Source organism: Zootoca vivipara, chromosome 14, assembly GCF_965207765.1.
Source record: "Zootoca vivipara chromosome 14, rZooViv2.hap1.1, whole genome shotgun sequence".
In the NCBI taxonomy this organism is placed as follows: domain Eukaryota; kingdom Metazoa; phylum Chordata; class Lepidosauria; order Squamata; family Lacertidae; genus Zootoca; species Zootoca vivipara.
The window spans coordinates 33908466-33933212 of NC_142597.1; the positions used below are offsets into that span (position 1 = coordinate 33908466).

The window sequence follows — 24747 nt, forward strand, 5'->3', positions numbered from 1 at the left end:
TATATCGCAGGCAAAACATGTGGTTTGCCACTGAGCTGTGCCTGCACTTGTGCGTGGACAACCCTGTAGGGGTCAGGTCAAGGTAGAAGCTCTTGTCTGGCCTAGATGGTTTAGTAACTTAACTTTGAGCCCTTATTTACACTGATCAAAATGCCTGTACAGGACTTTTGTGCGAATCTTTACCTTCCATATTCTTATTGAAATAGGTGGCAGGAGTTCTTAATGGATTGAGCCTGTAATTCTTTGCTTGTTGTTAAAGATCACTTTGTGCACACGGGACTTCCTTCTGTAGTGCAGGCCCTAGGAGTTTTGCCTTGTGTGACATTATTATTACTACTATTGGACAAGAAAGCTTAACATCTAATGTGATGTTGCTGGGTAGTAATATATAGTCTACCTCTGTTCCTTTAAAAACCTAACTTCTTTCCTATATATATTCTTCTTTCCTATATAACTTCTTTCCTATATATGTTGTATCATGGAGGGCCAGTTCTATTCTGAAATTTATTGTATCCTTCAACAAAGATGCCGGTTGGATCATTTCAACCTGTTCCCATAATTTTTGCAGTGTGTCTGTTTTTGAGGGACTTTGCTTTTCTGAATTTTTGCATGTAACATTGTTGTGGCAGGGGTGGCCAACTCCCAAGAGACTGTGATCTACAGTTAAAAACTGGCAGTGATCAGGGGTTCAGGTCAAAGTTGTTGAGCTTTTTTTAAGAAGGAGGAAGGCCCATTGGGGGGGGGGTCAAAGTTGTTGATTTTTTCCCAGGGAGGAGGTAAAATGTTGAGCTTTTTTAAGGGGAGCCACAGTTGTTCAGCTTCTTTGGGGGGAGCCAATGATCTACCAGTGATCTACCGCAAACGTCCAGTGATCTACCGGTAGATCACGATCTACCTCAGGCATGCCCAAACTTTGGCCCTCCAGATGTTTTGGACTACAATTCCCATCATCCCTGACCACTGGTCCTCTTAGCTAGGGATCATGGGAGTTGTAGGCCAAAACCTCTGGAGGGCCGCAGTTTGGGGGTGCCTGATCTACCTGTTGGACATGCCTGGTATACAGAGCCAGTATTTGTATCATCAAGCCCCCCACCCCACCCAAAGGCTCTAAAGACAGCTCAAGTAAGCTGTTCATCTAAACCAGTGATGGGCAACCTTTTGAGCTTGGTGTGTCAAAATTCACCAAAAAACTGAGCATAACTCAGGTAGTGTGTCACTTTGAGAAAAAAAACATAATTGCATGATATTTATAGTTTAAATAACAAAAATGTATAATTATAATATATAACTGTATTTAATAAACCAAAAACTAATTATTTAACCAAACCAAACCCAAAACCCCTTATTTATCACAAAGTGCCCAGAGTTGCTGAGCTTTTTGGGGGGAGGTGCTGACCAAAGTTTTGCAGTTTTTTTGGGGGGTGCAAAAGTTGCTTTGCTTTTTTTGGGGGGGTGCCCCAAAGCTGCTGTGCTTGGAGGGGGGGAAGAGAACAGAAATAAATGACAAATAATACATTAGCTGGAACTAACACGCAGCACCAACATAATCTGCCAAAGCGCCAAAAAAACCCAGCACAGAACGGGTTAAAAAAACGAACGCTGTTACACCCAATCATAGTCTGCCAAAGTGCCAGGAAAAACAGCACAGAAAGGGTTAAAAAACCAATCTCTGGCTACCAGCAACAAAAAAGGATCTTGGTTTAAACAGCAGAGACAAGCTGTAGCGGAGACAAGCTGTAGCGGAGACAAGCTGTAGCAGAGACAAGCTGTAGGAGGAGTGGGAGAACAAATGGGGGGGGGGAAACAACAACAGCGTGAATGGGCCGATGGGGCACGTGCCAGCAGTGAGGGCTCTGCATGTCACATCTGACACGTGTGTCATAGGTTCGCCATCACTGATCTAAACCATGTTTCTAGCTAAATGGCTGGAGTGTTGGTAGGGGACGATCCAGAAGTGCTGAACCCTGGGACTTGTGTGTAGGGCTCTGGATCTCTTACCCCATTCCCCCCCCCATGTTTTTTAAAGAGTATTTAAATTATAAAACAAAAACTGCAGAGTGCTGAGCTGCCTGTAAGCAAAGAACAGTGGCAGGGGAGACCCCAGCCACCCACTGTCTCAAATTAGCCCAAAGGAATGTATGCACATAAATTAGCATGTTCATTTTTATCTTTGCAGATTTGTGCCCTGGTTGTTTAAAGTACCTACCAATACCCTGGATGAGTGAATTGCTACCGGTAGTTTAAAGAGTAGCCACATCCCCCTTTTGAAAACTCTTGCTGTTTAGACAGCAGCTCTTGGCTTGTCATTATTTCCAGAAAATAAATCTTTGTTTGTATTCTTTTATAACATTCACTAACTCTAGCAGTTCTGGGTGCCCTTGCAGCCCAAACTCTGTTACTCCAGATTTGTAAGAATGCTGGCTTGTGGATCACGTAATAAAAAACAACAACAATGTTTTGTAGATATATACTGTTATAAATTGTGGTGTATGTATGGGAATACAGGTTTTCATAATGTATTTTCCGGGGGGGGGGGAGGTGTCCCTCTGGGGAAATAAACAAATAATGGGGGTAGCTTGGATTTTTTTAACTGGGAAAATGGTGCAAGGATAAAAATACTGAACCCCTGTCTTCATGCACCATGATCCCAGCCCAGAACACCCCTCCATGTTAGCAAGATGGACTATTTTGCAAACATTTAGTCTCTAGGGTGAGTCTCATTTTACAACAAAAATCAGCATATTAAAGAGGAAGCTTGGGTTGATTTAGAGGAGAGCCTGGTACAGCCAGTGTTTGAGATGCTTGAAAGCATGCTCTCTATTGCGCTTCCTAAGAAGTCCTGGGGGAGCTTGGGCCTTAGGGCCATCACTCTTCTGTCACCGGGCTGGCTGCGTCAGGAGGCGGGGTACAGCTCCCTTGCGAGAAACCCCTAGGCGATGTGGGTTTATTAATTTTTCTGGGGAATAATTAATGAATTAATTATACCGGAAGGCGTTTGAATATTCAGAAGCCACAGTGCAATTATTCTTATTTGGTCTGAGATGCAATTTCATTTGTGGATGGATATGCAAGGACTTACTATGACAATTTGTTCTTGCTTCCTTTTGGCGTGCAAGTTGCTTCATTGTTCTTCTCGTTCTCTCCTCCCGATGAATCCCGCAAGGTTGGGGGAAGCCAAGGAATCGTAACTTCTCTGAAGGCAGCTGGGGTGTCTTCATGTCCAAGGCTAGCAGTCTGCCCTCTGCTCTGCAGAGGCCTTGAGAAAAAGGTGCTGCTTTGAGCCACACCATTTGAGGCATTGCTTTGCCCTGGCATAAATGAGAGGGAGGGAGGGAGGGAGGGTGGTGAGTGTGTTCTTGAGGCCTCTCTGCTGTGAACATTGCTCAGAACGTCCTGGGGGCAAAATAAAAGGGACACTTAAGAACTCCCTTTTGCTTTGTGGCACTGCTGATGGTGTGCAGTGGCCTTTAAAACCAAACAGTGCATTTTCTAAGGACTTGCCGGAGGACGTGCTCTTTTCTATCTCCTCCTCTCTCTCCTCCACCCCCCCCCCCACCAGAACGAACCGTTCTTCTCTGTGGGTGTTTTCTCGAAAGAAAACCCATCACTGAGCACTTTTGCGTGGAGACCTGGTTTTGGAAGAGCAGATACAGCCACTCCGAAAAGGAGTTGAAGCGTCAGGAATGAATTATTTTTAGAGCCAAACCTTCGGAAGCGCATTACCAGCTGTATAAAAAATTAATTGCCTCTGTGGTTCTGCTCGTGTTTCATAACTGGCTGTCTGGCTGTTGTCAGTGTTACCGGCCTGTAATGAAGTCCTTTTGTTTTAGTATTCTGGTTCTCTTCCCCCACTCCACTCCACCCTCCACGCCACCCCACCCCACGCCATTGTCACAATCCCCTTCCACCACCAGGAGACGAATGAGTTAGTGCGTGGCAAATGGGAATTTAACAGGATAAATAAAGATAGCCAGCCTCGTTGCATTGAAGTTGTGCCCATAGAGGGCATGCTTCAGTTCTGTGCAGATAATACACTGGTGATTATGGGGTTGCTAGCAGCTGCAAAGCTCTGGTTCAGAGACCTCTGTTTTAGTGCAGCTGGACATTTTATACTTTATGTCTTTAAAAAACAACAACAGATTAGCTATGCTTTAATGCAAAATCTCTTCAAAGAGAGACTTAGATGTGCCTCCTGATCCTGTTGAGCAAATTCTCCTGCGTTTCCACTGCGTTGCTCTCTCTTTCAGCAAAGGAGAGGAGACAGTCCCTTTGGTGGAGTCCAGGGAGCACTTTCTAACTCCTGGTGTGGTTTGGACTTCATGTTTTCCAGAATGCCATTCCACCACTGCAAAACCTCCTCCGTGTAGAGAAACCCTGCCTTTGCCAAAGGTAGCACAGCAGTCTTCCAGGAGAGGACCATGGATGCTATGCTCTGAAGTTTCTGGGTGCATGCAGACATCGTTCCAAAATCAGATACACACTCTGTGCAGAAAAGCTCCATGTTGTGCAGAGCTCTGAAAAGCAGACGAGAGCAGTCTTGCAGTTAGCCGCACACCCACTCAGGACGGTCGCGCCAGCTTCAGATTTCAGAGGACTCTGGGTGAAATGCTCATTCACTTGCTCTTGCTCAAATCTGCACCACTTCCAAGAGGAAGAGGGCCCAGTAAGCAGGAGCTTTCACCCGCTCAGAGAGGACAGGTGAACAGGCAGCAGGGCTGTGGAGGAGGTCAGCTGTGGGTCTTGACTTTATTTTTTGTGTGCCTGTATACTTGCTTTCTGTAAAAAATAAAGTGGCTTCATTGCAGTTTGCATTCAAACTGGGACCCAGGTGGCGCTGTGGTTAAACCACTGAGCCTAGGGCTTGCTGATCAGAAGGTCGGCGGTTCGAATCCCTGTGACGGGGTGAGTTCCCGTTGCTTGGTCCCAGCTTCTGCCAACCTAGCAGTTCGAAAGCACGTCAAAATGCAAGTAGATAAATAGGAACCGCTACAGCGGGAAGGTAAACGGCGTTTCCATGTGCTGCTCTGGTTTGCCAGAAGCGGCTTTGTCATGCTGGCCACATGACATGGAAGCTATATGCCGGCTCCCTCGGCCAATAATGCGAGATGAGCGCGCAACCCCAGAGTCGGTCACAACTGGACCTAATGGTCAGGGGTCCCTTTACCTTTACCTTTATTCAAACAGAAGAGCAGGAATCTTGAAAAGAAAGAAAAAACCAAGAATCTTGTTAAAAACCACCCATTAAAATAATAAAAAATCAGTGTAAGACACAGAAGGACTAGAGACTTTTAAAAAGTAAAAATGAAATTAAACAAGATCTAAAAACTTTGGGGAGAGCAAGTAATTTTTCACTGCAGCAGAAGAACACCACTGTCAAGCCCATCCACCATCCATCATGGGGAGAGAGGTCTGCTGCTGGGCAGGTGTTTGAGGATGCTCTGCTGAGAGCTAAGTGACAGTTCTGTTGGCCTATGGAGAGGAAATGCCCCCACTTCTCCACCATTGCCAAAAGAGACCCACATTTTTCTCCGCTCTCTCTCCTCCCTCCCCAGCTTTATATCTCTATGTGCAGCTCATTGACCTTCCTCTCACTGCCCCAGCTTCTTCATATTAACCTTCTCTGACTCGTGCCACACCTCTCTTAAAACTGACCTCCACTGACCTCTTTGTCAGTCAATTTTGTTCTGCCTTCCCAGTCCAACCCTGCTAGGATGACATAGAGCCTCTCTGGCTCATGACACCCACCCCTTGCGTTCCTCTACCTTTCTCTGCTGATGATTATAGGGCATTCTGTTGCGTGTGTGTGCACTCACCCTTCCTTTTTAAGCACAGTTGGCAATCTGCAAAACCTGAACTGGAGGTCTGGATCCAGATCTGGTCTTCCTTTTGCTCCCAGTCCTGTACAGCCATGATGGGTTTTACTTTCTTTTTGGAAATGGCATGGGTGGTCCCCACACACACTCCCCACCTAGAGGGATTTTCATCATTTTTGCTCATCAGCATGCTAATTGCTGTATGACTAATTATGCCCTGAATTCCAGTTGATTTTTTTAATGAGACAGCTGGGTTAATTATGTAATCATATGATTACATTAGCCTAGAGTGCCCCAGCGCAAAGTAATCCACGTGGGCACATGATGTCATTGTGGAAGCAAGGCTCACAAGGGGTGCATTGAACCCTTCACCTAATGATGAAGGGAGGAAGAGACGGACAGGGCCAGCCTCAATGTTCCCTTTGTAAACTGTTACATTGGAGAATAAAGGGTGTGTCCCATGGGCGGAGAGCATTTTTCTAAAATTCATCTGCCTTTCTATTAGTCCACTACCCTCTCTCTTTCTTGGGAACAAGGCTTGAGTTCAGAAAAAAAACACAGGATTTTCCAGGTTAATGTTAGTGGCATATGCTAGTCTTACAGGACAAAGAAAAATACATGCATGTTTATTTTTATTTTTTTTTAAATGAAGCATGTGCTTCCTCATATATTGTTTGGGGCAACTTACAGGAATAATAAAATACAATAAAAAGTAATACACAAAAAGAACAAACAATAAAAGCCGTCAGTAAAATGATTCAAATACAGCTGCAGAAAGAATGAGTTGCAGTCCATTGAGAAGTTCGGTTCTGTTAATGTGGGTCTGGCGTGAGATGGTGACTTTCTGTCCTACTGCCTGTGTTAATTAGCTCAGCATTGGCAGGTTATTTGTTTTAATAATGGTTATTAATCCCCCCCCCAAAAAAGTTATATAGGAGTCTACAAAATACATTGTTATCAGATTTACACTCAACCATGTTCTGTGGAACACATAATTTATTCGTAACATTTCCAGTGTTCACGGTCTTGTTCAGCAATTATAAAGTTGCCAGCAGCCTTGTGAGGTAGACTTCTTGACGTTCCTCCCATGTTGGAGGAGAAAGAAAAAGAGTACATTCACATCTCTGGATAGAGATTCGAACCCAGGTATCAACACAGGAAGCAATTGTTTCTCTTCTTAGTCCCCCAAATAATTTTACATGATTACACCCTCACATCTGGTTGGGATATTCTGCTCCCCACCAACTTGGAATATTTTTGTTCCCAGTTGAGAGATATTTGGTGCAAATTTCTGGCACTGGGAGGAATATTGGGGGGGGGGATTTAAGTCATCTCCACAGCTATTTTCAAACGCTGTGTTTCATTCTTCTTGTAAGAGAGTTAATAACCAAAGTGTAGTTTTTTAGTAGATTTTCATTTTTATATGCTTTAGTGAAATCATTTTTGTTTTTTGAAATCATTTTTCCTTAACAGATACCACTTCAAGGTTTGTACAATAATACTTAAAATGGCCCTCCTTGGGAATTATTCTGAGTTCCCATACCTTTTGAAGCTTGTTACATTTTTAGGTTTGAAGTGTAGCAGTCGCTGGGCTGACACGTAGCAGAATCATTGCCGAGTTTTTATAGCCGTGATTATTAAATTAGTGTTCTTTAATAGAAGCCATACGAATTAAAGTGGAGAAGTCTGTTCAGTGTGGCCTCTTTAGCATATCCCAAAACAATATTCAAAATCTGCTGACATTTTAATCATTCATCTTGGCTTAAGCAAATTTTGGAGTTTAATGCAAGGAGATAGGCTTCACATTATGCTCATACTTTATTCTGCGACTGTTTTGCTTCTTTGACATTAACCTTTAATAAAGCTAAATTAAATATACATATCCTGATGAATAATTATGAGTGCCAACATTTTCATTTACGATATAATGTTTTCCAGGGATTTGGGAATTTATTGACTAAAGGTTTAGTCATTATTCATTTTATAATGTAGATGTTGGTGGGGTGGGTGAGTAATAGTTAATACAAAATGCCTGACTGATTTTAGTACAGGAAAGCCTTGTTAATTTGCATGTCTTGGGGCCCTAAAAATTTTCATGGGCCCTGTGACTTAAGCCAGGTGGGACTGGTAGGATCTGCTAGAGAAGGACCCTGTTGGGATCCACAGAATGCTGTGTGAAATAGTAAGTCTGCAGGCCTGAGTGTACTAGTAAAGTGAAACTGGCTGATGCAATACTTTCTGTAGAAGTGCTGGGTCAGAATGACTCAGCAGTAATGTGCTGTCAGTTGATTGGCTGCCAGTAGTTTAAAAGGGAAACCTATCCAGCAGTGGTGGTGGTGTAGAAGGATGTGGTCAGTGAGAGGTTTAGAGAGTGTATGAACTGCTTGTGTATGAACTGCCTGTAGATATTTGTATATAGCTCACAATAAATATACTGCACTAAAGAAACTGGAACTCTTAACATCTCTGCTAAAGCGCCGTGAAGGAATTCGCGACAGACCCTGAGGTAGAGGGTTGGCAAAGTTCAGGTGGTGATGGAGAAGAGTGTCTCATGGCACTGCTGTCAGGTGCCTCTTTAAGGGATGGGGCGTTAGCAGAGAACAAAGTTCTCTGTTGAGCAGAAACTGGCTGATCTCGGTGGAGCTGGTTGACTTGGAGGTGGAGGGAAAGTGTGAAGGTTGGATTCTGGTCCCATTGCCAAGGATGTGCTCCTGCTACCTAATAATAATAATAATAATAATAATAATAATAATAAAGAATAAGAGATGGGCAAAATTTTGAGGGAAAGTACAGTTATACCTTGGTTTTCGAACAAAATGTGTTCCGGAAGGCCGTTTGACTTCCAAAACATTCAGAAACCAAGGCGCGGCTTCTGATTAGCTGCGGGAGCGTCCTGCAATATACTCCCAAAGATGCTATTTCTATTTCAGACAGTACCTGTAGTTAAAGACGTGTGTACATGTAGAAATACGGTTTGGGTGGGTCCCACATGAAGTCCTTGTCAGATTGCTCTACTCCCACCCAGCACAAGCAAACAGAGGTGCTTGCTTGGAAATATGAAAGAGATACTTATTCAGACAGCCTCAGCAGCAGACACAGTGCTCCGAAGTCAGGGAGCAGGGCAAGAAGTTTGTAACGGCGTGGAAGTGATGAAGATGCCCCAACAGGTTTTCCTGCCCTTCCCACCAAGCTTTCAAAGTTGGGGCAGGATGTGCTTGTTCACAAGACTCATTGGTCTTGTGGGAATAGTGTGAACGCTAGTGCACACTCTGAATCTTTTGTTCAGGCTCCCGTCTTAGCCGATCAAAGCCCTCCCCAGCTCCCACCGAGGCTTCTAGCTCCATAGGAAGGTCAGAGGGGAGAGCTGGCATCCTTGCTCCCTCTTCCAAAGTGACTGAATTTGCAGCACAGATAGGATACCCCCCCTCCTCCAACCCAGGACCCCCCAGGATCCCCCTTATTTCTCCCACCATCAGAGCCTGCCAGCTCCATCTCGACAGCACTGTGGAGGTCATGGCAAATGGTCAGCATTGACCCTTCTGGTCACATCTCTCCTTAGGAGTGCTCCTCTACTCAAGACGGCTGGAGTGAAAGCCTTGACTTGGCCTCGTTGGTTCAAGGCCAGGTCAAAGCTCTTCTCCTGCTTGGAGCGCATAGACTCCTCTCATCTCTGCCTCTTCGGGCATCCGTGTTTCCAGTTCGCCACCCATGGAAGTTGGGCCTGCTACACTCCAGGCTCCAGCTCCAGCCCACAAGGCCTGGGCGAAGCCTTTGGCTGATGAGAGACAGCAGGAGCACTGGTTGTTTCAAGTGCTTCCACCCTTCGCTCCAGCCCGGCCCCAGCAGAGGGCAGGAAATAGTGGCAGCAATTTGTGCACTACTTAATTGGACAGTCCTGTTGGGGCTTTACCTCCCCGAGCTGCCACTGAACTTAAATTTTATAATTGCTCTCAAATCCTCCCTGTGTTAAATAACTTTTTTTAAAAAGACCTAATGCGAGATGAATATTTTAACAGTGCTAATAATGAAGAAGAAAAAACAACCACCCTGGCCTAAAAACCACAAATGAGAAAGTGATGTAGTTATAAACTATGCATGTGCCGTGAGGGCAAGTGATAAGCAGCCTCAGTTTTTCCCCTTGCATTATGGAGGTGGCAAGGCAGGAAGCCCTCTCTGAGCAGAGTTAACACAACGCAGCACACCCTGCCTCTCTTTCCTCAACATAACCCAGTGCTGTTCTTTTATAAACTCTGGTGCTGGACTGACACATTGCAAAGTGCCCAGCCTTGCACTTAATGCGTTAAGAGAGGTACAATGGGCTTATTATGCATTTCCAGCAACTGAGGGTGGTCTGTAAAATTAATGATTGTGGCGGCTGCAAATTAAGCGAGCTCCCTAATATGTACTGTTGTTGATCCTCCGAGATTGGTGTGTTTAACATTCCTCAGTGGGAGACTAAATCTTTGTAGCCATTTCACAAGTGATGCTGGCGCCCACCGCCGAAATGTATGCAGCGTTATTTTATGAGTCCCTTTTTAGATTCCAGGATTCTTCTGCTCTGGCTGGCAAAGCTCATGACCAGCCCAGCAGTCTCTGTGAAACGTGCTTGTCCAGCCATATGTGGCAGGTGTATTGTGGTGCCTTTCCATGGATGCTTTGAACATTATTAGGCTGCCTGGATGTGCTAGCTAACTAGGACTTGGGGCTTCTCTCCCACTTGATCAGACCCTTTTGCCTGAGTGTTCTGGCCAAAGGCTCGGTGGGGGAATCCTGGTGTGGTTTTTCAGTGTTTGTTTTGAATGTTTGAGCAACCAAATTCTTCCCTGTCTTCACACACCCTGCCAGTTCTCCTGTTTCCCCAAGAAAGGAAAGATCTAGATCTGAGAAATTCTAAGCTTCCCCAAAGTTTAGAAATCTAGGAACCCCCCCCCCCCAATGTGAGATCAGATGGGAAATCTAGAACTTCCTGAAGAAATGTGACCAAGATAACTTGACTTGTTGGAAAGGATTTGACCTGGCGCCAAATACATAAATTGTGTGTTTTCTCATGTGTGTGTATATTTGCTGGCACGCACACAGACATGTTTGCCAAGCAATTGCAATAGAGTTTTTAATTGTATTGCTTTGAATTATAAACTTGCTTGTCTGGAAATGGAGATCAATCTGTCTTCATCTTTGTATTGTTCAGATCCCGTACCAGCTCTGGATCTGGGGCAGCAGCTCCAGCTGAAAGTCCAGCGCATGCACGATATTGAAACAGAGAACCAGAAACTTAGAGAAACGCTTGAGGAGTACAACAAAGAATTTGCAGAAGTGAAAAATCAAGGTAAACTGGGAAGGGTGAGGAATGCTCTTCCTACTTATGTGTGAACATAAATGTTTGGGGCGATGATTTAGATAAGGAAATAATAATGATATTTAGAGAAGGAATGCCATCTGTAACCTTTTGCACTGTAGCATGGCCAAGAAAAAGAACTGTAGATGAGGCTTTGTAGATGAGCGAGTAAAGTAGATAGCAGCAGGCTTTATTCTCAGCCCCTGTGGTCACCAGGATTTCCAGGGGCAGGTTAAGATTCTGGCATCCCCAGGCCTGACTTTTTTTGTGTTGGATCATGCTCTCAGCTAGAATCTTCTTGATAAGTATCAAACATGTGCCGTATCACTGCCTCAATTAAATCTGTTGTTCTCATTTGTCTTTCAGGATTTAGCTGACCTGCTTTTAACTTCTTGCAGTTGCCATTTTTCAGTGTTTGAATATTAAGGCCCAGCTTAAATGTATTAATTTATATGTGAATCTTTTCCAGCCACTGCCTGTATGCCTCGTACGCATTTACAGGGAATGCTTAGCACTGTGCCGTTTTCTGCCAGTTTAATATGTGATTCTACGTGGGTATTTGCTGCCTTCACTTTACTTTGTTTATCCCTAGGGTAGAGTGCTGATATTGAAGCAATGTAGGTTAGTTATTTAAGTGGATGGGCCAACTGTTAATGGTGTCCCTTGTAGATAGAAACACTGTAATTACAAGCAGCGAGCGCTCACCTCTTCAAATGCTTCAGGTTGTGTGTGTTCCCATTTGGACTTTGCAGCAAACAGTGTCCTGAAATGGGAATGAGAAGTTGCTCTCTAAAACTGTTTTCCTTTTACACAAGACCTGTGGTTAGAATCATAGAATTGTAGAATAATAGAATCATAGAAGGGACCACAAGGGTGATAGAGTCCAACCCCCTGCAATGCAGGAATCCTTTGCCCAACATGGGACTCGAACCCACGACCCTGAGATTAAGAGTCTCATGCTCTGCTAACTGAGGTTACTATGGCAGTACCTAATTCTGGGCATCATGGCACCAGAAAAATTACTTCAGTACCTGCAAGCTTTGAGAGCTGTCAGTTGTGAAGGTGGCTGCCATTTTTTATTCTTTTTACCTGCATCCTAATATTGAAGAGTGGATAATACGTTTTGTAGCTTTTCTATATTGCAGTTTTGCTCACAGGAAAGACTCACTGAAACTTTCTGCAATGTATGTGTGTGTATGTCTGTATAAAACAGGAAACTAGTAGCATTTAGCTGAAAAGATATGCATTGGTCGAACAGTTTTTGTGCACTAATTGCTACCTGACTGAACTTCCGCTGGTGATGAAAACCAGGGGTGGGGAGGATTATATCACTTCTGCTGTGGAGTTTCACATGATGGGGGGGGGCTAGTACTAAAGAGACCCTGCCATTTATTCTGGCAGATGTCTCCATGAAAATAGAGAATGTAGAGAAAGCCTTCATTAGTTGTTTGTAATACTTAGAATGGTAAATAATTCTTTTTTAAGGAAAGGTTGCTATTGATGTTTATTGTGAGCCATAGCACATGCACACTATTGCCTAGCCCAGCCCGCAGTTTCCCTGGTCAAAAGAATGAGAATAATAACAACAAAAGTACCCTGAAATATAATGCAGGTACAAGCGTTGGTTTACAATACCTATGTTAGTCCCTAGCTTTGGAGTCAAGCATACCATCAGGAAAGAGGAAGCAACTGACTTACAGAGGCTCACTGCTTGCTTCGGGGTGGCAGAAGAAATACACTTGGCATTGTATCCAGCTAAGTTGTATGCAGAGTACAACCCCTGAAATTAATAGACCCAATTTAGTCACACCCATTTTTTTTCTACTCAGAGTTCGATCAGCCTTAGATGCAATCCTCTGGATATAGACTACATGGCCATTCCTTGTCTCTTCTCCAAAACGAAGAAGCATAAGCAAATCTTGGCACAATCCAGGAGGGTCCAGGAGGGGCTTTGATCCCCCTGGTGGTAGTCCATAGCATCCTAGGGATTCCCACATCACGTTTTGCTGCTACTTCCTGTGCTCCTTGCTGCCACGGCACAGTTCACACATACCTGCAGCCTGGTTTCCCCCTGCGCCCCTTGCGCACTTCAGCCGTCTTGTATTAGCAGATACATCTTACCCTTGGGCAGGGCAACATTCAGGGCTGCTAAGAAAAGCTTGCAAGCTTCTAATTCTGTATATTTTGAGCGCTCTAGGGAGGAGGCTGTGTTCAAGTGGCCTTGGGCACATCTGGTCATGAGCTGGTCATGGACTCTCGTCCAGTAGTTAAGCACATTCTTTGCATGGGGAAGGTTTCATGTTTTTGTCCCCAGAATCTCCAGCTAGGGTTGGAGGGGGGAGATTCCTCTCTGAAATCCTAGAGGTCCCTGTGGACGGGCCGTGGTGTGATTGTGTTTTGGACAGCTTCCTGATCCTCATCTCTGATCACCCTAGAGCTTAATGTAGGGCGATGAGGTGTCTTGCTGGCGATTCCACCCTGCAGTCAGGTTAGAGAAACCTTCACTCCGCTTCCCGGCAGTGTCCATTGATCCTGCTTAACCTTAAACATTTAAAGTTCAATTTACCATTTAGGGAGTAAAAGGTATCCAAAGGGACTTGTGGCCATTGATTTTGTGTCAGGGCTGGAGAGCGAAAATTTAAGCCCTGCTGCTGCTGCTGCACCTCCAAGATAGCCGCACTCTGCCACTGCGTGGGATCATTATTTACCTTTGGCTCACTTTCTCCCCTCGCTTTCTTTCTTTCTCCCCTCCCCACCCCAAACAGAGGTGACAATAAAAGCACTTAAAGAGAAAATCCGGGAATATGAGCAGACCCTGAAGAACCAAGCGGAGAACATTGCTCTTGAGAAGGAACAAAAGTTGCAGAATGACTTTGCTGAGAAAGAAAGGTAAGTTCACATGTGCAGGTGGGGCATTTCTGTATTCCCCGCTCCCAATCTTTCCCTTTTGAAAGAAGAGCATATTGGGTCTGGTTTCTAAACCCTCAGGCAGTAAGGACTGGGCAGGATGGTGGTGAATGCAGTGGTAGTGTTTGTTTTAATATTGTATTTATCATTATAGACCATCCTTCATGTAAAAGGTAAAGCAACACAGCTAAAACTACAATGACAAATAAAACATAGCCGTTAAGAAGACAAGTGAGGTCATGGGCAGCATAAAAATTTAAAAATCCATTTTAAAAACCCGGGGAAATAGAAGGACTGCTCTGATCATGTATGTGAAGCGCTTGAAAGTTCTTAAATGTGCTTCAGAAATGTGAAGCATGCATATTATCTATATTAATAAGGCTGTCTAGTGATTAGGGGTTTTGATTCCGACCCTGTACTGCTCACCCTTTGGCCCAAAGGTAGCACACTAGAGAGCATGCACATGAAAACAACCGTCCATGGTTGGGGAACTGTTATTTTTTTTGAAAGGAGCCATTTTTTCCCATCTTTTGGGGCACAAACTTGTTCTGTGTTAGATATCAGTCAGGTGCATGTATTTAAAGCAGGGGTGGGGAACCTCTGTCCCACAGGCCAATCTTGATCGTTAAACGATTCATTGAATGCATTTATAATTGCTGATTTGCTCATAAGCTTACAAATAAGTTCCCAAATAAGTATCTTCTGAAAAAGAAAGGGTCCACCAAATGACAGATGTGCAAGAATTTTTAAACTGCCTGGCACTTTTTTCGACATTGACTTGCCTGCATTAGGGCAATGATGTCCATCCCTGAATATCAGATTGGTCCATTGATGAGTGGGGAGGATTGATAATCCAACCTGCACAGATCAGCTGAATGGCTCACAGGGGGGAGGGTCTCCAGACCCACTTTTGGTCTCACCCATTGCTGGTATGGCCAACAAGCCCTCAAACCAAAAAAGGTTAGCTATCCTTGTTTTAGGGAATGCACTCAGAGGAGCTTGCTTCTTTTGAAATTAGACAGTGGAAGATCTCCTTGGTTCCAACCCTGCGTAAGATGCATTTTTATGTTTCTATTTTATGTTACATGGAGATGAATATATTTTAAGTTGTGTTAAGTTGTTTCCTTGGCTTTCTCCTTACAGAATGTTGCAAGAGACGCAGGTTTCGACAGCCTCAAAGCTGGAGGAGGCTGAGCACAAAGTGCAAACGTTGCAAACAGGTTTGCTATTTGACTGATTCAAACGGAGAAGGGGGAGGTGCTTTGGGTTCATCGAAACATTGGCCACCTGCTCTCTTTGACCCAGAGCAGATGCAATGCTATCGGTTTCCGAACCATAGTTAGGAGACAGCAAGCCTGCCATGCATGAGCTCACTCCCACTCCCCTCCACTTCCTACGTGGATTTCTGATGAGGATGAACTTTGGTACTATGGGAATGGCTTAGAACCAAGCTTAGAACACAAGAAGAACCCAAAGGAGGCACATCTATCCCAGCATCCAATCTTCACAGTGGCCAATGATTTGCTCATGGGAAGCCATGCTCAAGCAGGACTCTCCCCTCCTACCAGACCAACTCTGCCTGTGGCCAGTTAAATGTTGGGTCCTCAGCCCTCAACAAGCACCCTGGGATCTTTGTGGCCACCAATGGCCTTTTTTGAGGAGGGCCCTCTTATACCCCCAAACCTGGGACCAGACCAGACCAGTCTGTTGCCTATGACTCAGCTGCCTCCCTCCCTCCCTCTGTCTCTCCTTCCCTCTCTGCCAGTAGCTTGTTCTTGACTTACCTGCTCTTGCTTCCCTGCCTGAGCTTCAGCCTGCCTGGCCTCTTTCCCATCTGAAGCCAGAGCAGGTCCCTGTTTTAACTGGCACAAATGGTTTGTGTCACAGAAGCAGATCTATAAACGGAATATAATGTGCTTAGCTAGATTCAGCGGGACAGAATCTGGAAACTTTCACTGTTCCTGAAAGAGAGAGAGAGTATGTCTGTGTGTTTTCTAAAGGAAAGAATTTTGAAAAGCTTTTAAGCCTTGTTTTTCTGCAATGTGATTTTGTTTGGTCAGGGAGAAAGCTTAATGCAAGATGAATTTTCAGACAGAGAACAGTTTATAGTTCAATAGTAATTGAGTAGTCCTTTTTTATCATTATTTCGCTCTTAACATGTCAGTAATGCCTTGGCATGTTGCTTTCCCCCATCTATCCCCTTCAGCCTTGGAAAAGACACGGACAGAGTTATTTGACCTGAAGACAAAATATGATGAGGAAACAACGGCAAAGTAAGACTTCTTGGCTCCTCTTTAGATATACGGCGCGTGTTTTTAGTACTCTGCCATCTTCATCTCATTGGGTAAAGCAAAATAGAATTTTTTTATAAAAAAAAACCCGGGCCTGTTTCTTAGACCTGTGCATGTGATGACTTCGTCTACTTAATATTTTTTTCCTGATATAAGTGTAAGTGCCTCCGCAGGGTGCAGCAGAAACACAGTAATTCTATGGTTCTATATGCTTGGATTAGCATAGGAACAATTACATTGGGGGGGGGGGGCGGCGCAGGTGCCCATGTAGTGGGTCTTAACATTTCAAGAGCACCATGGTTGCTGTTCCTTATCGCCCCAAATCCACACAGGCATGAAAGTAGCCAAGATGATCTTGATGCCAGCATATGAAGTTGCTTTAAAGTGAGTCTGGCGCTCTGACACTGAGAGATTGCCACTGCCCAAGATTTAACCCATCTTCTTGATGGAACTAATGTCTCACACCCACACCCCACTTTCCAACAAGATAGGTTTTTCTAAAATGAAAACCTTGTGGTGGTGGTTATTTCTCCATCCAACGCCATTGATTTATGGGACCAGCAGCACTAGATGTCCCTTGCTAACACAGCAAGCAACTAACGGCATTCCTACAGATAACCTCAGTGAAAAAAGGGCTCAGGTTGCTCCCAAGGAGTTGGATTTGTGTATACCATTTGTCCAATGAGGAAGCATGCCCCCAAAGATTCTGTATTGCCTATCTCTGCGGCAGTGAAGGTGTTAATGACTACAACAAAAATGGCTTTGCAGCACGTCAACTGGGATACTAGAATCTGAAATCGACAAGATGCCATCAGTAAAGTTTTCCATGTGTAGGCTTGAAATAAAATGCAATTAGGCCTTTATGTGCAGAACAAGGATCCATTGATGACTACAGCTGGTCTTTGTTTTCATCTGTCACTGAGTGTGGGAGGTAGAAAGTGCTCCTCTTCATGTTTATTAATGCAGGATTCCTGAGACAAATGGCAAGCACAGTTTAATGTTTGTTGGGACATGGTGGGGCTTGCCAAAACAGTTGTGTAAGAGGATTTCAAGGTTTTCAGATTGCGGCTCTTCCTAGGTTAAATAAATGGATGTCAGGCCTGCCTGTTTCTCTTCAGGAGGCAAGCCAAGCAGGAGAAGCCTGAGAGAAGCAGAAGCAATAAATGGGGAGCACTTGGAGGAACTGGGCAAGAGGAGACAAGACTTGGCAGTGAATGAAGGGTGAGGGGGGGAGACAGGACAAGGAGAGACATGGTTGTTCTGCCAGGATGGTTGAAGGGAGGAACCCCAGCTCAGTGAGAGAGCACCTGCTTTTGCATCTAGAAGATCCCAGGTCCAGTCCCCAGCATCTCTGTCATCTATATGTGCATATTTTAAATTTCCGGTGGGATTTCTGCAATAGCCACTTTACCTTACGAATTTGCACATGTCTTTTAAAATGTAGGTGCTGTGGGACAGGGACTTAAAGAAAGTAGATAGATTGCAATGGGGAACTTCTTCTAGCCTCTGGGTGAGATCAGAATATTCCCATTTGAATGTGAACCAGATTTTACAAGTGGGCAAAGTTGCACATCTGTCAGTCAACTGACATCACACTTTCGAGTCCCAATTGTTGGGACTTCAAAGCCAGTACAAATGTTTGAACGCCCTTTTGCTGTTTGTGTAGAAGAGGGTGCTGAGAGTCGTCCCCCAGCCCTGACTGGTGAGTCATCCAAATCCAGCCCTGGAACCCTGATCATGACATGCCTTGTCCTTACAGTTGATATTGTAGGTGAATGTTTAGCTGCACCAGCTCACAGCCGTACCATCATTTGACCATTGTGTGTGGGCTTCAGGCTTGTGCAGTCCAGTTTAATCTAGGTTTCCCAGACTGATCTGGAGGCAAGCTAGTTTGCACTAGACATGGCTTTCCCAATCTGCCCATCTTGGCAAACTCTAGTTGTTGCAGACTTGGAAGTGAGAAATGGAATTGGAGCGCATGAAGGGAAGAAGGAGCTTGGAAGCCCATCTATGATAAGAAACCATTGTTTGGTGATGAGTCTGAAATGGGCAATGTGATTAAAATTAGGTAGGTCAACAAATGGACAGATACTTTGGTTCTGTGGAAAAAAGCAGGGTTCTCTACCATCGTTTTTACTGCTTTCGCCTCACAGTCTTCACCAACAGCATGGCTATTGGCCAGGGATGATGCAGTCCGAAACATCTGGAGAGTACCAGGTTGGGGAAGGATGCTATACTGTAGTGGATCTGTCTATAGCTGTGTTGATGATGATGTAATCACTCACCTCAGTGTTGTAACATTGACTGAGAGCCAGTGTTGGACTACCGTAGGACTTGGGAGACCAGGGTTCAAATCCCCACTAAGCCACGAGCAAGTTACTGCCTCTCAGCCTGACCCATCTCCCAGTGTTGCTGTGAGGATAAAACGGGGTGTGTGGGAACCTTGGAGGAAAGGCGGGATATAAATCTAATTAATTTTGTCATTCTTATAGTCCACCTTTCTAGCTGAATGGCCTGACAAGGTGGCTTTGTTTTTTAAAGCAGCACTGCATCTAAAATTTCATCAATAGTTTAAAAACCAATTTAGGTCCTTAAAAACCTAATATATAAGCATAACTAGGAGTAAAGCGCTCTGGGATAAAATGCAAGTCTGTAGAAGGAAATGCCCACCGTGACACACTAACAGGCTCTTTCTAACAGGCTGCCTTGCCCACTGTGAATGTGATCCAAGCAGGATATGGCACCAAATGGGACCTTGGTTTCTCCTAATAGAGGAGAGGCTGAAACCTCTAGCCAGAAGCTGATTAGCTTTAAGCGCCTTCAGTCACATAGCGTAACCCCTGTCTCTTTCTTCCCCTCACCTTACCAGTGCAGCCTTCAGCCCTTAATAAGGTGGCAAATCACATTTGTGATCAGCACAGCTGTGATGTCCTGGAAATGCACTTGCTGGCTGGGGAACAGCTGCCTTCTGGGGAATGACAGAGAATAGCAGGGGGATTCTGTGGGTGCTTTTCTTCCCTCTGCGCCCCTCTCTCCCCAGGCAAAAATATTAAAAGGTGGATTTTAGTAGAAGTGTCATTCTAAGCTATGGGGTATGCGGCTTTTAGTTGGGTTGGGGGTTTCTTTTGTTTCCCTGATGGTGGTTTTGATTTCTTGGGAAGGGGTATGCTAGTGCTTTCTCCTTAAATATTCATACTATTTCCCCCCCCCCCCTGGGATTTGTTTTTGGTAATTGATGAAATTGATGAGGGGCCTGGCATTGTTGGAGTGGATGTGAGAAGCTTGAGTGGGGTTTAGGGATGTAACTGGCCTCCCATGTTATCCCTCCTGCTCCCTAAAATCTGAGGGAAAGGCTCCTTTCTGTGTCCCAATGTTGCTGGGTTCTAAGTTGGTCTGGAGGCAAGGGAGGTGCCCCTTTCTGTCGCCTCTCCCCAGTTGCAGAGCTTGATCCCATGGGAGGTTTATTTGGCCCTCTGCTTTTAGCTTCTCCTTCCAGTTGCACTTTTTATCAACCTTTTCATTTGCTCCTTTGCTGCTTGGGTTTCAGCTGATACGATTGTTGATTGTTTTACTGTATTTTGATTGTTGTTAGCTGCTTGAGTGTTCGTTTGGTAAGTGGAAAGGCAGCAAATAAATAAACATTATTGAGACAGGTTTGATCTTTTAATTCCTGTGTCAGGTTTGGGTGCTAACTATGCCCCAGTGTAGGATTTTGTGGCCCCCAAAGGATGCCTTGCAAACAAACCCTCCCTACTTTGACTATCTCCCCAGTTGATTGGCAGTTGTGGCCTGGAGGGCTCTCTCTGGATGTCTGGAGCCAGACAGCATGGTGGGTTTCAGGGAGACTTCCCCAGAATTCAGCCAGAGAGGGAATTTCAGATTGCTGCCCTGTTTGAGAGAAGGCTTCGCATTTCTCTTTTTTATCTGGCAGATTGTACTCAAATTGTCTCCTCTGTAACATTTCTAATCTCCACCCCACTGTGCATAATCAGGTGTGCCTTCCCTTGATATGAATATCTAAAATACTGTGGTAATGTTTCTATATTTAAGATCTTCAGAATCTTAAAACTCAGCTTTTTAAGGACCAGTGTTGGATAGTGTGTGAATTTTCGTGCTGCTGTCGTGTTTTACTTTGAGACCCGTAATACTAAGAACAAGTTTTTCCTAAAGCGTAAATGCTGCATTAGCTACACTTGAGCTCCCAGGTCCACAATGTTTTTATGTGTCATGTTATGCGTATTAACTGAACCCCCACCCAGCCTTGTGATCAGTTTTTCTCTCTTCCCAAATAGGCCTGCTATTGCTTTGTTGCTCCCATAGAAATGTAGACAAGTCGATCTGTGGCTCTGATAGCAAGCAAACATTTCACCAACAGCAGTATCATCTTACCTGCTTTGTTTCTCTCTAGATGCTGCTCACTGTGCAGTTTGACTGCTGGGTTTTCAGGACGATGGTCTCGCTAAGGTTACATTTTGGTCCTTATCTGAGAGTAAATTTGGAGCAGGGGGGCGGCGGAAATAATATAATGGGAGTACAATTTGCTCCACAAAAGGGTTCCCACCTCTGCTCTGCTCTCCCCCCTCTCTCCAGCTTGGAAATCTCTCCTGTACCCTCCCGTAAAGCAAATTTAATATGGCACCAAACAGCTGGCTGGCTTGGAAACTGAAAAGTTTCCTTTCCAAGAGAAAGGGAGGGAGATAATTGAACGCTTTGATTTGTTTCATGGTTTGTTTGCCCTTTCATTCCTTTCCCGAGGTGCTGTTTGTTGAGGAATGTCTCCAATTGCCAGGGAGATGGTGGGGTGTCTAATACTTTCCCGCCAGCACTCCTTTCAGCCAGAGCCGAGGACCATGGCAAGCCTGCGACATGCATTTTTAATGCAGAACTCTATACCCCGGCCCTTGCAGCACGGCGGCACTGCCCTCTCTGGAGCTTTCAGATTTAACGCTCCGCTGAACAAAGCACAGGCTCAGGGCAGTCGGCATCAGCTGGCATTAACCCCTGCGCGGACCAGTTAATTTCCCCACAGAGTCAGCCAGGGAGACGGCGAAAGGCTTTTGTTCCGTTGATTTGATTATTTCCAACATTGCAATGGTGCCTTCAGATACAGATTTATTGTTGGTCTCGTTCGGATCCCGATTGCTGCAATCTATCAGCATGTAGGACCCTTCCTTACTTGTGGCTAACTCTTTGCAACAGCACGCATAGATCCCTCTCCTCTCCTCTTGAAGAAGCATGGGGATTACGTGGAGTTGAACATATGTAGCTTCCTTGTACTAAATCAGAGCATTCGCCCACCTAACCCCAGGCTGTCTACTTGTACTGGCAGCAACTTGCCAAGGTCTCAGTTCTTTTGCAGCCATGTTGCGTGATGATTCCTGGGTTCAGACCTGGGGACATTGCAAATAGATTCATACCGTTGAAAACTTTCCTAGCCACAAACTTCACTCTGGGAGACTGCCATTTAAAAAATATTTATATTTTATTAAGGTGATTTCAGTTAAATGAAATAAAGTGATATTTGGGGGGGGAGTGGGGGGGAGAAAAACATCAAAGATACATATAAAAGCAACAATGTGCAAAGAAAAGAAGAAGCAATATACAGTATTTCCATACATTCTTGTATAAATTGGTATAGTGTTATTGTCCTGGTACTTATGTAAATGTTAATAGCCTACTACATTTTGTATAAACTCATTCCAAATGCTATATATTTATCCATACAGAGTCTGTGCCTGTAAGCAGTCCATTCATAAATTGCCAGTGATGTCATAGTGTCAGTCCATTGATTGAAGGATATCATATTTTTATTTTTCCAATTCCTCAATCTCTTGGCCACCATTAGGGCACGGAAAAACCACTTCCATTGTCCCGTTGACAATTTCCATACTGCAGGTATAGAGTTCAATAAAATATTCTCGGCTGAATGATTTAATTTTTTCTCCACAGTCATAGTTCCAGAGTCCAGCACTTTCTCCCAAAACTTGTTAAGAATACTGTACAAACATGTGTTTCAGAGAGACGCTGTCCTTGCCACATCTCCAACACTGAGTTATCTCTGCTAACCCTTTTTTATACAACTGTAACTCCAGACTCTGCCATGTGCACCTATCAGCATAGGTCATGAAGGCTCCAGGAATACTGCATGCTTTCTCCAGAAATAAGGATGAGTGTTGCCTCTGATCACACCCATAATATTAATGTGTTAACAATTGCATTAGAGGGGAGAACTGTACACCTACCATCCATAATGGGAGAAAGAGTCTTGCATGTTTAAAATGTGATAGAGGGAGATGTTAGCTGCAGAGAGTCAGACTGGATACAAAACAGGCAGAGGTGTTAATGGCACTCAGCAAAGGATTTACACTCAAGCAGTGTTTAAAGTGTTTGCCTTGAGCCCTTTTGAATTGCATGCACAACTTGACTTTAAAGTGATACCACAGAAATACATTTACACTTTTTAACAATTGTGGGCAGGCTTACGTTCTTCAGCCAAAAAGTATGCCCATTTTCCCTGTGGTATTGGAGAGGAAATATCAGCAGGGCAGAGAAATCTGAACAAAGGGCAAAAAGTTTATCTGGAGGAGAAAGATTTCCCAAAGCTCAACTAAGCCCCGTTGGGGCGAGGGCCATTTTCTGTAAAGAGAGTTGGCAGGAACTAAGCCCTGCTTCCTGTCCCTGGGAGCAGCTGCTTCCCAGTTGGGTCATGGGTTTCTTCCTGACCCAACTGAGAACAGGAATCCATAGTAAGAAAACCCCTTCTTTTCTTTACTTTTTACTAAATAAAGCCTTCCCTATTCCTCTCAACCAGACACTCTTCCATTGAGGGTCAAAACAGATGTGACACAGCAGAACTGTGATCAGCTCTCCCAATGTTTTTTTCTAAAACTTTTCAAGTTGCTGGTGGGGAAAGAGAGGTGATCTGATTTTTGATTGGAGCAATGACGTGATGGGGGTGAGGGGTACTTAATCTTTTTCTACTACTCAGTTTCTCCAACTGAGATCACACACAGCTGTTACTTGCCTCACAGGGTGGGGAGAGATTTGGTATATATTGCCTTCTCCACTGAAGCCAATTGCAGCATTGAAAGTGGGGGGAGGGCAATTCCAAGTAGGGAAAAGGGAAACGTTAACGCACCCGAACCTTTGATCTGATCAGAGTCTGAACTGGGGGATCATACATCGGGACTAGATAATGGGAAGCTTGAATTTTATAGGTCTCTACTGATCTCTCTCTCTCTCTCTCTCTCTCTCTCTCTCTCTCTCACACACACACACACACACACACACACACACACTCGCCTCACTGCACCACATATTCTAATACAGAAATGAAAATCAAAGCCACCTGAGCAGAGCAGAGTGGGATAATGTGTACACCTGTGAAGGGACGAGAGAGGTGGCTCACCTGGCCAGTTTGTGACTAAGCCCCATAATAGGAGGTCATTGATCTGGAGGGTAATATGGTACATGCCATCTCAATTCTTATTCTTTCAGGCTTGCCTCTTATGGCAAAAGCAGAAGGAAACTGCGGTTGTGCTGTAAGCTATGCCTGCGTGCTGGTGCATCCAATGCCTAAGTACTGCATCAATAGAATCACATTGTTCTCTGGGGCGAAGTAAGCGCTCTTTTTTATTGCTGGAATGGAGCTGGGAGATAACAGAGACTTCATACTATGGCATCACAATTTGGCCCAATTACTTTTGAGCACTAAAGGTACTATTATTAAGGGTTTTCTTAAGCACATGCTTGCACAGCCCTGGAGATGGATATAAGGGAGACCTTTTCTGGCTCTAGAAGCATCTTAGGGGTCCCAATCCTGCCATCAAATTAGCACAAGGGTATCCTTGCTCCTTACATGTGAGCCATATAATAGTAAACGGTGCTTGGAGGACACACCCGACTGACCTCCCTTGATTTCGTTGCAAATAGAAGGCTCTATTTTGATGGTGCTTCTTAGATTCTTTGCAGCCTGGTGGAATACTTTAGTTTTCAGGAAGCATATATCTGGAAAAACGAGGGCCCTTCTAGATCAGATCAAAGGTCCATCTAGCCCAACTTCTTCCTTCCATCAATGACCACCAAGTGTCATCAATTCAGATCAAACAGACTGTGTTTGCACACAACACTTAAGCTAAACTCTCGCATTTTGCAAGCCATTGCCAGCATACTTTCAAATCTTAAAATTGCAACCTTACAGACAATGTTTATTACGGGGGGGGGGGGGGTTTCCTCCCCCAAGAGGTACAAAAGCCATCCATTACATTGTGACTACGCTGGATTTACTCCCTGATGGTGCAGCAGAGTTTGACTTAAGCAACATCACAGTCCCTAACCAGAATATTCTATAGAACCTTGCGCTGCAACATTCGGCCAAGGGCAGCCTCACTGTTGGTGCCAA

General features: G+C 44.5%; 1 protein-coding gene across 11 annotated transcripts in view; it reads left to right on the forward strand.

The window, feature by feature from the left end:
- CUX1 (cut like homeobox 1) overlaps positions 1–24747 on the forward strand; it is a 265020-nt gene that overhangs the window by 130651 nt on the left and 109622 nt on the right. For all 11 annotated transcript variants that reach the window (XM_060268517.2, XM_035138885.3, XM_035138890.3 and 8 more), the window contains exons 5-8: positions 11002–11139; positions 13914–14037; positions 15199–15275; positions 16262–16328. In XM_060268517.2, coding sequence (XP_060124500.2) covers positions 11002–11139; positions 13914–14037; positions 15199–15275; positions 16262–16328 — 406 coding nt within the window. The remainder of the gene's footprint in view (positions 1–11001; positions 11140–13913; positions 14038–15198; positions 15276–16261; positions 16329–24747) is intronic.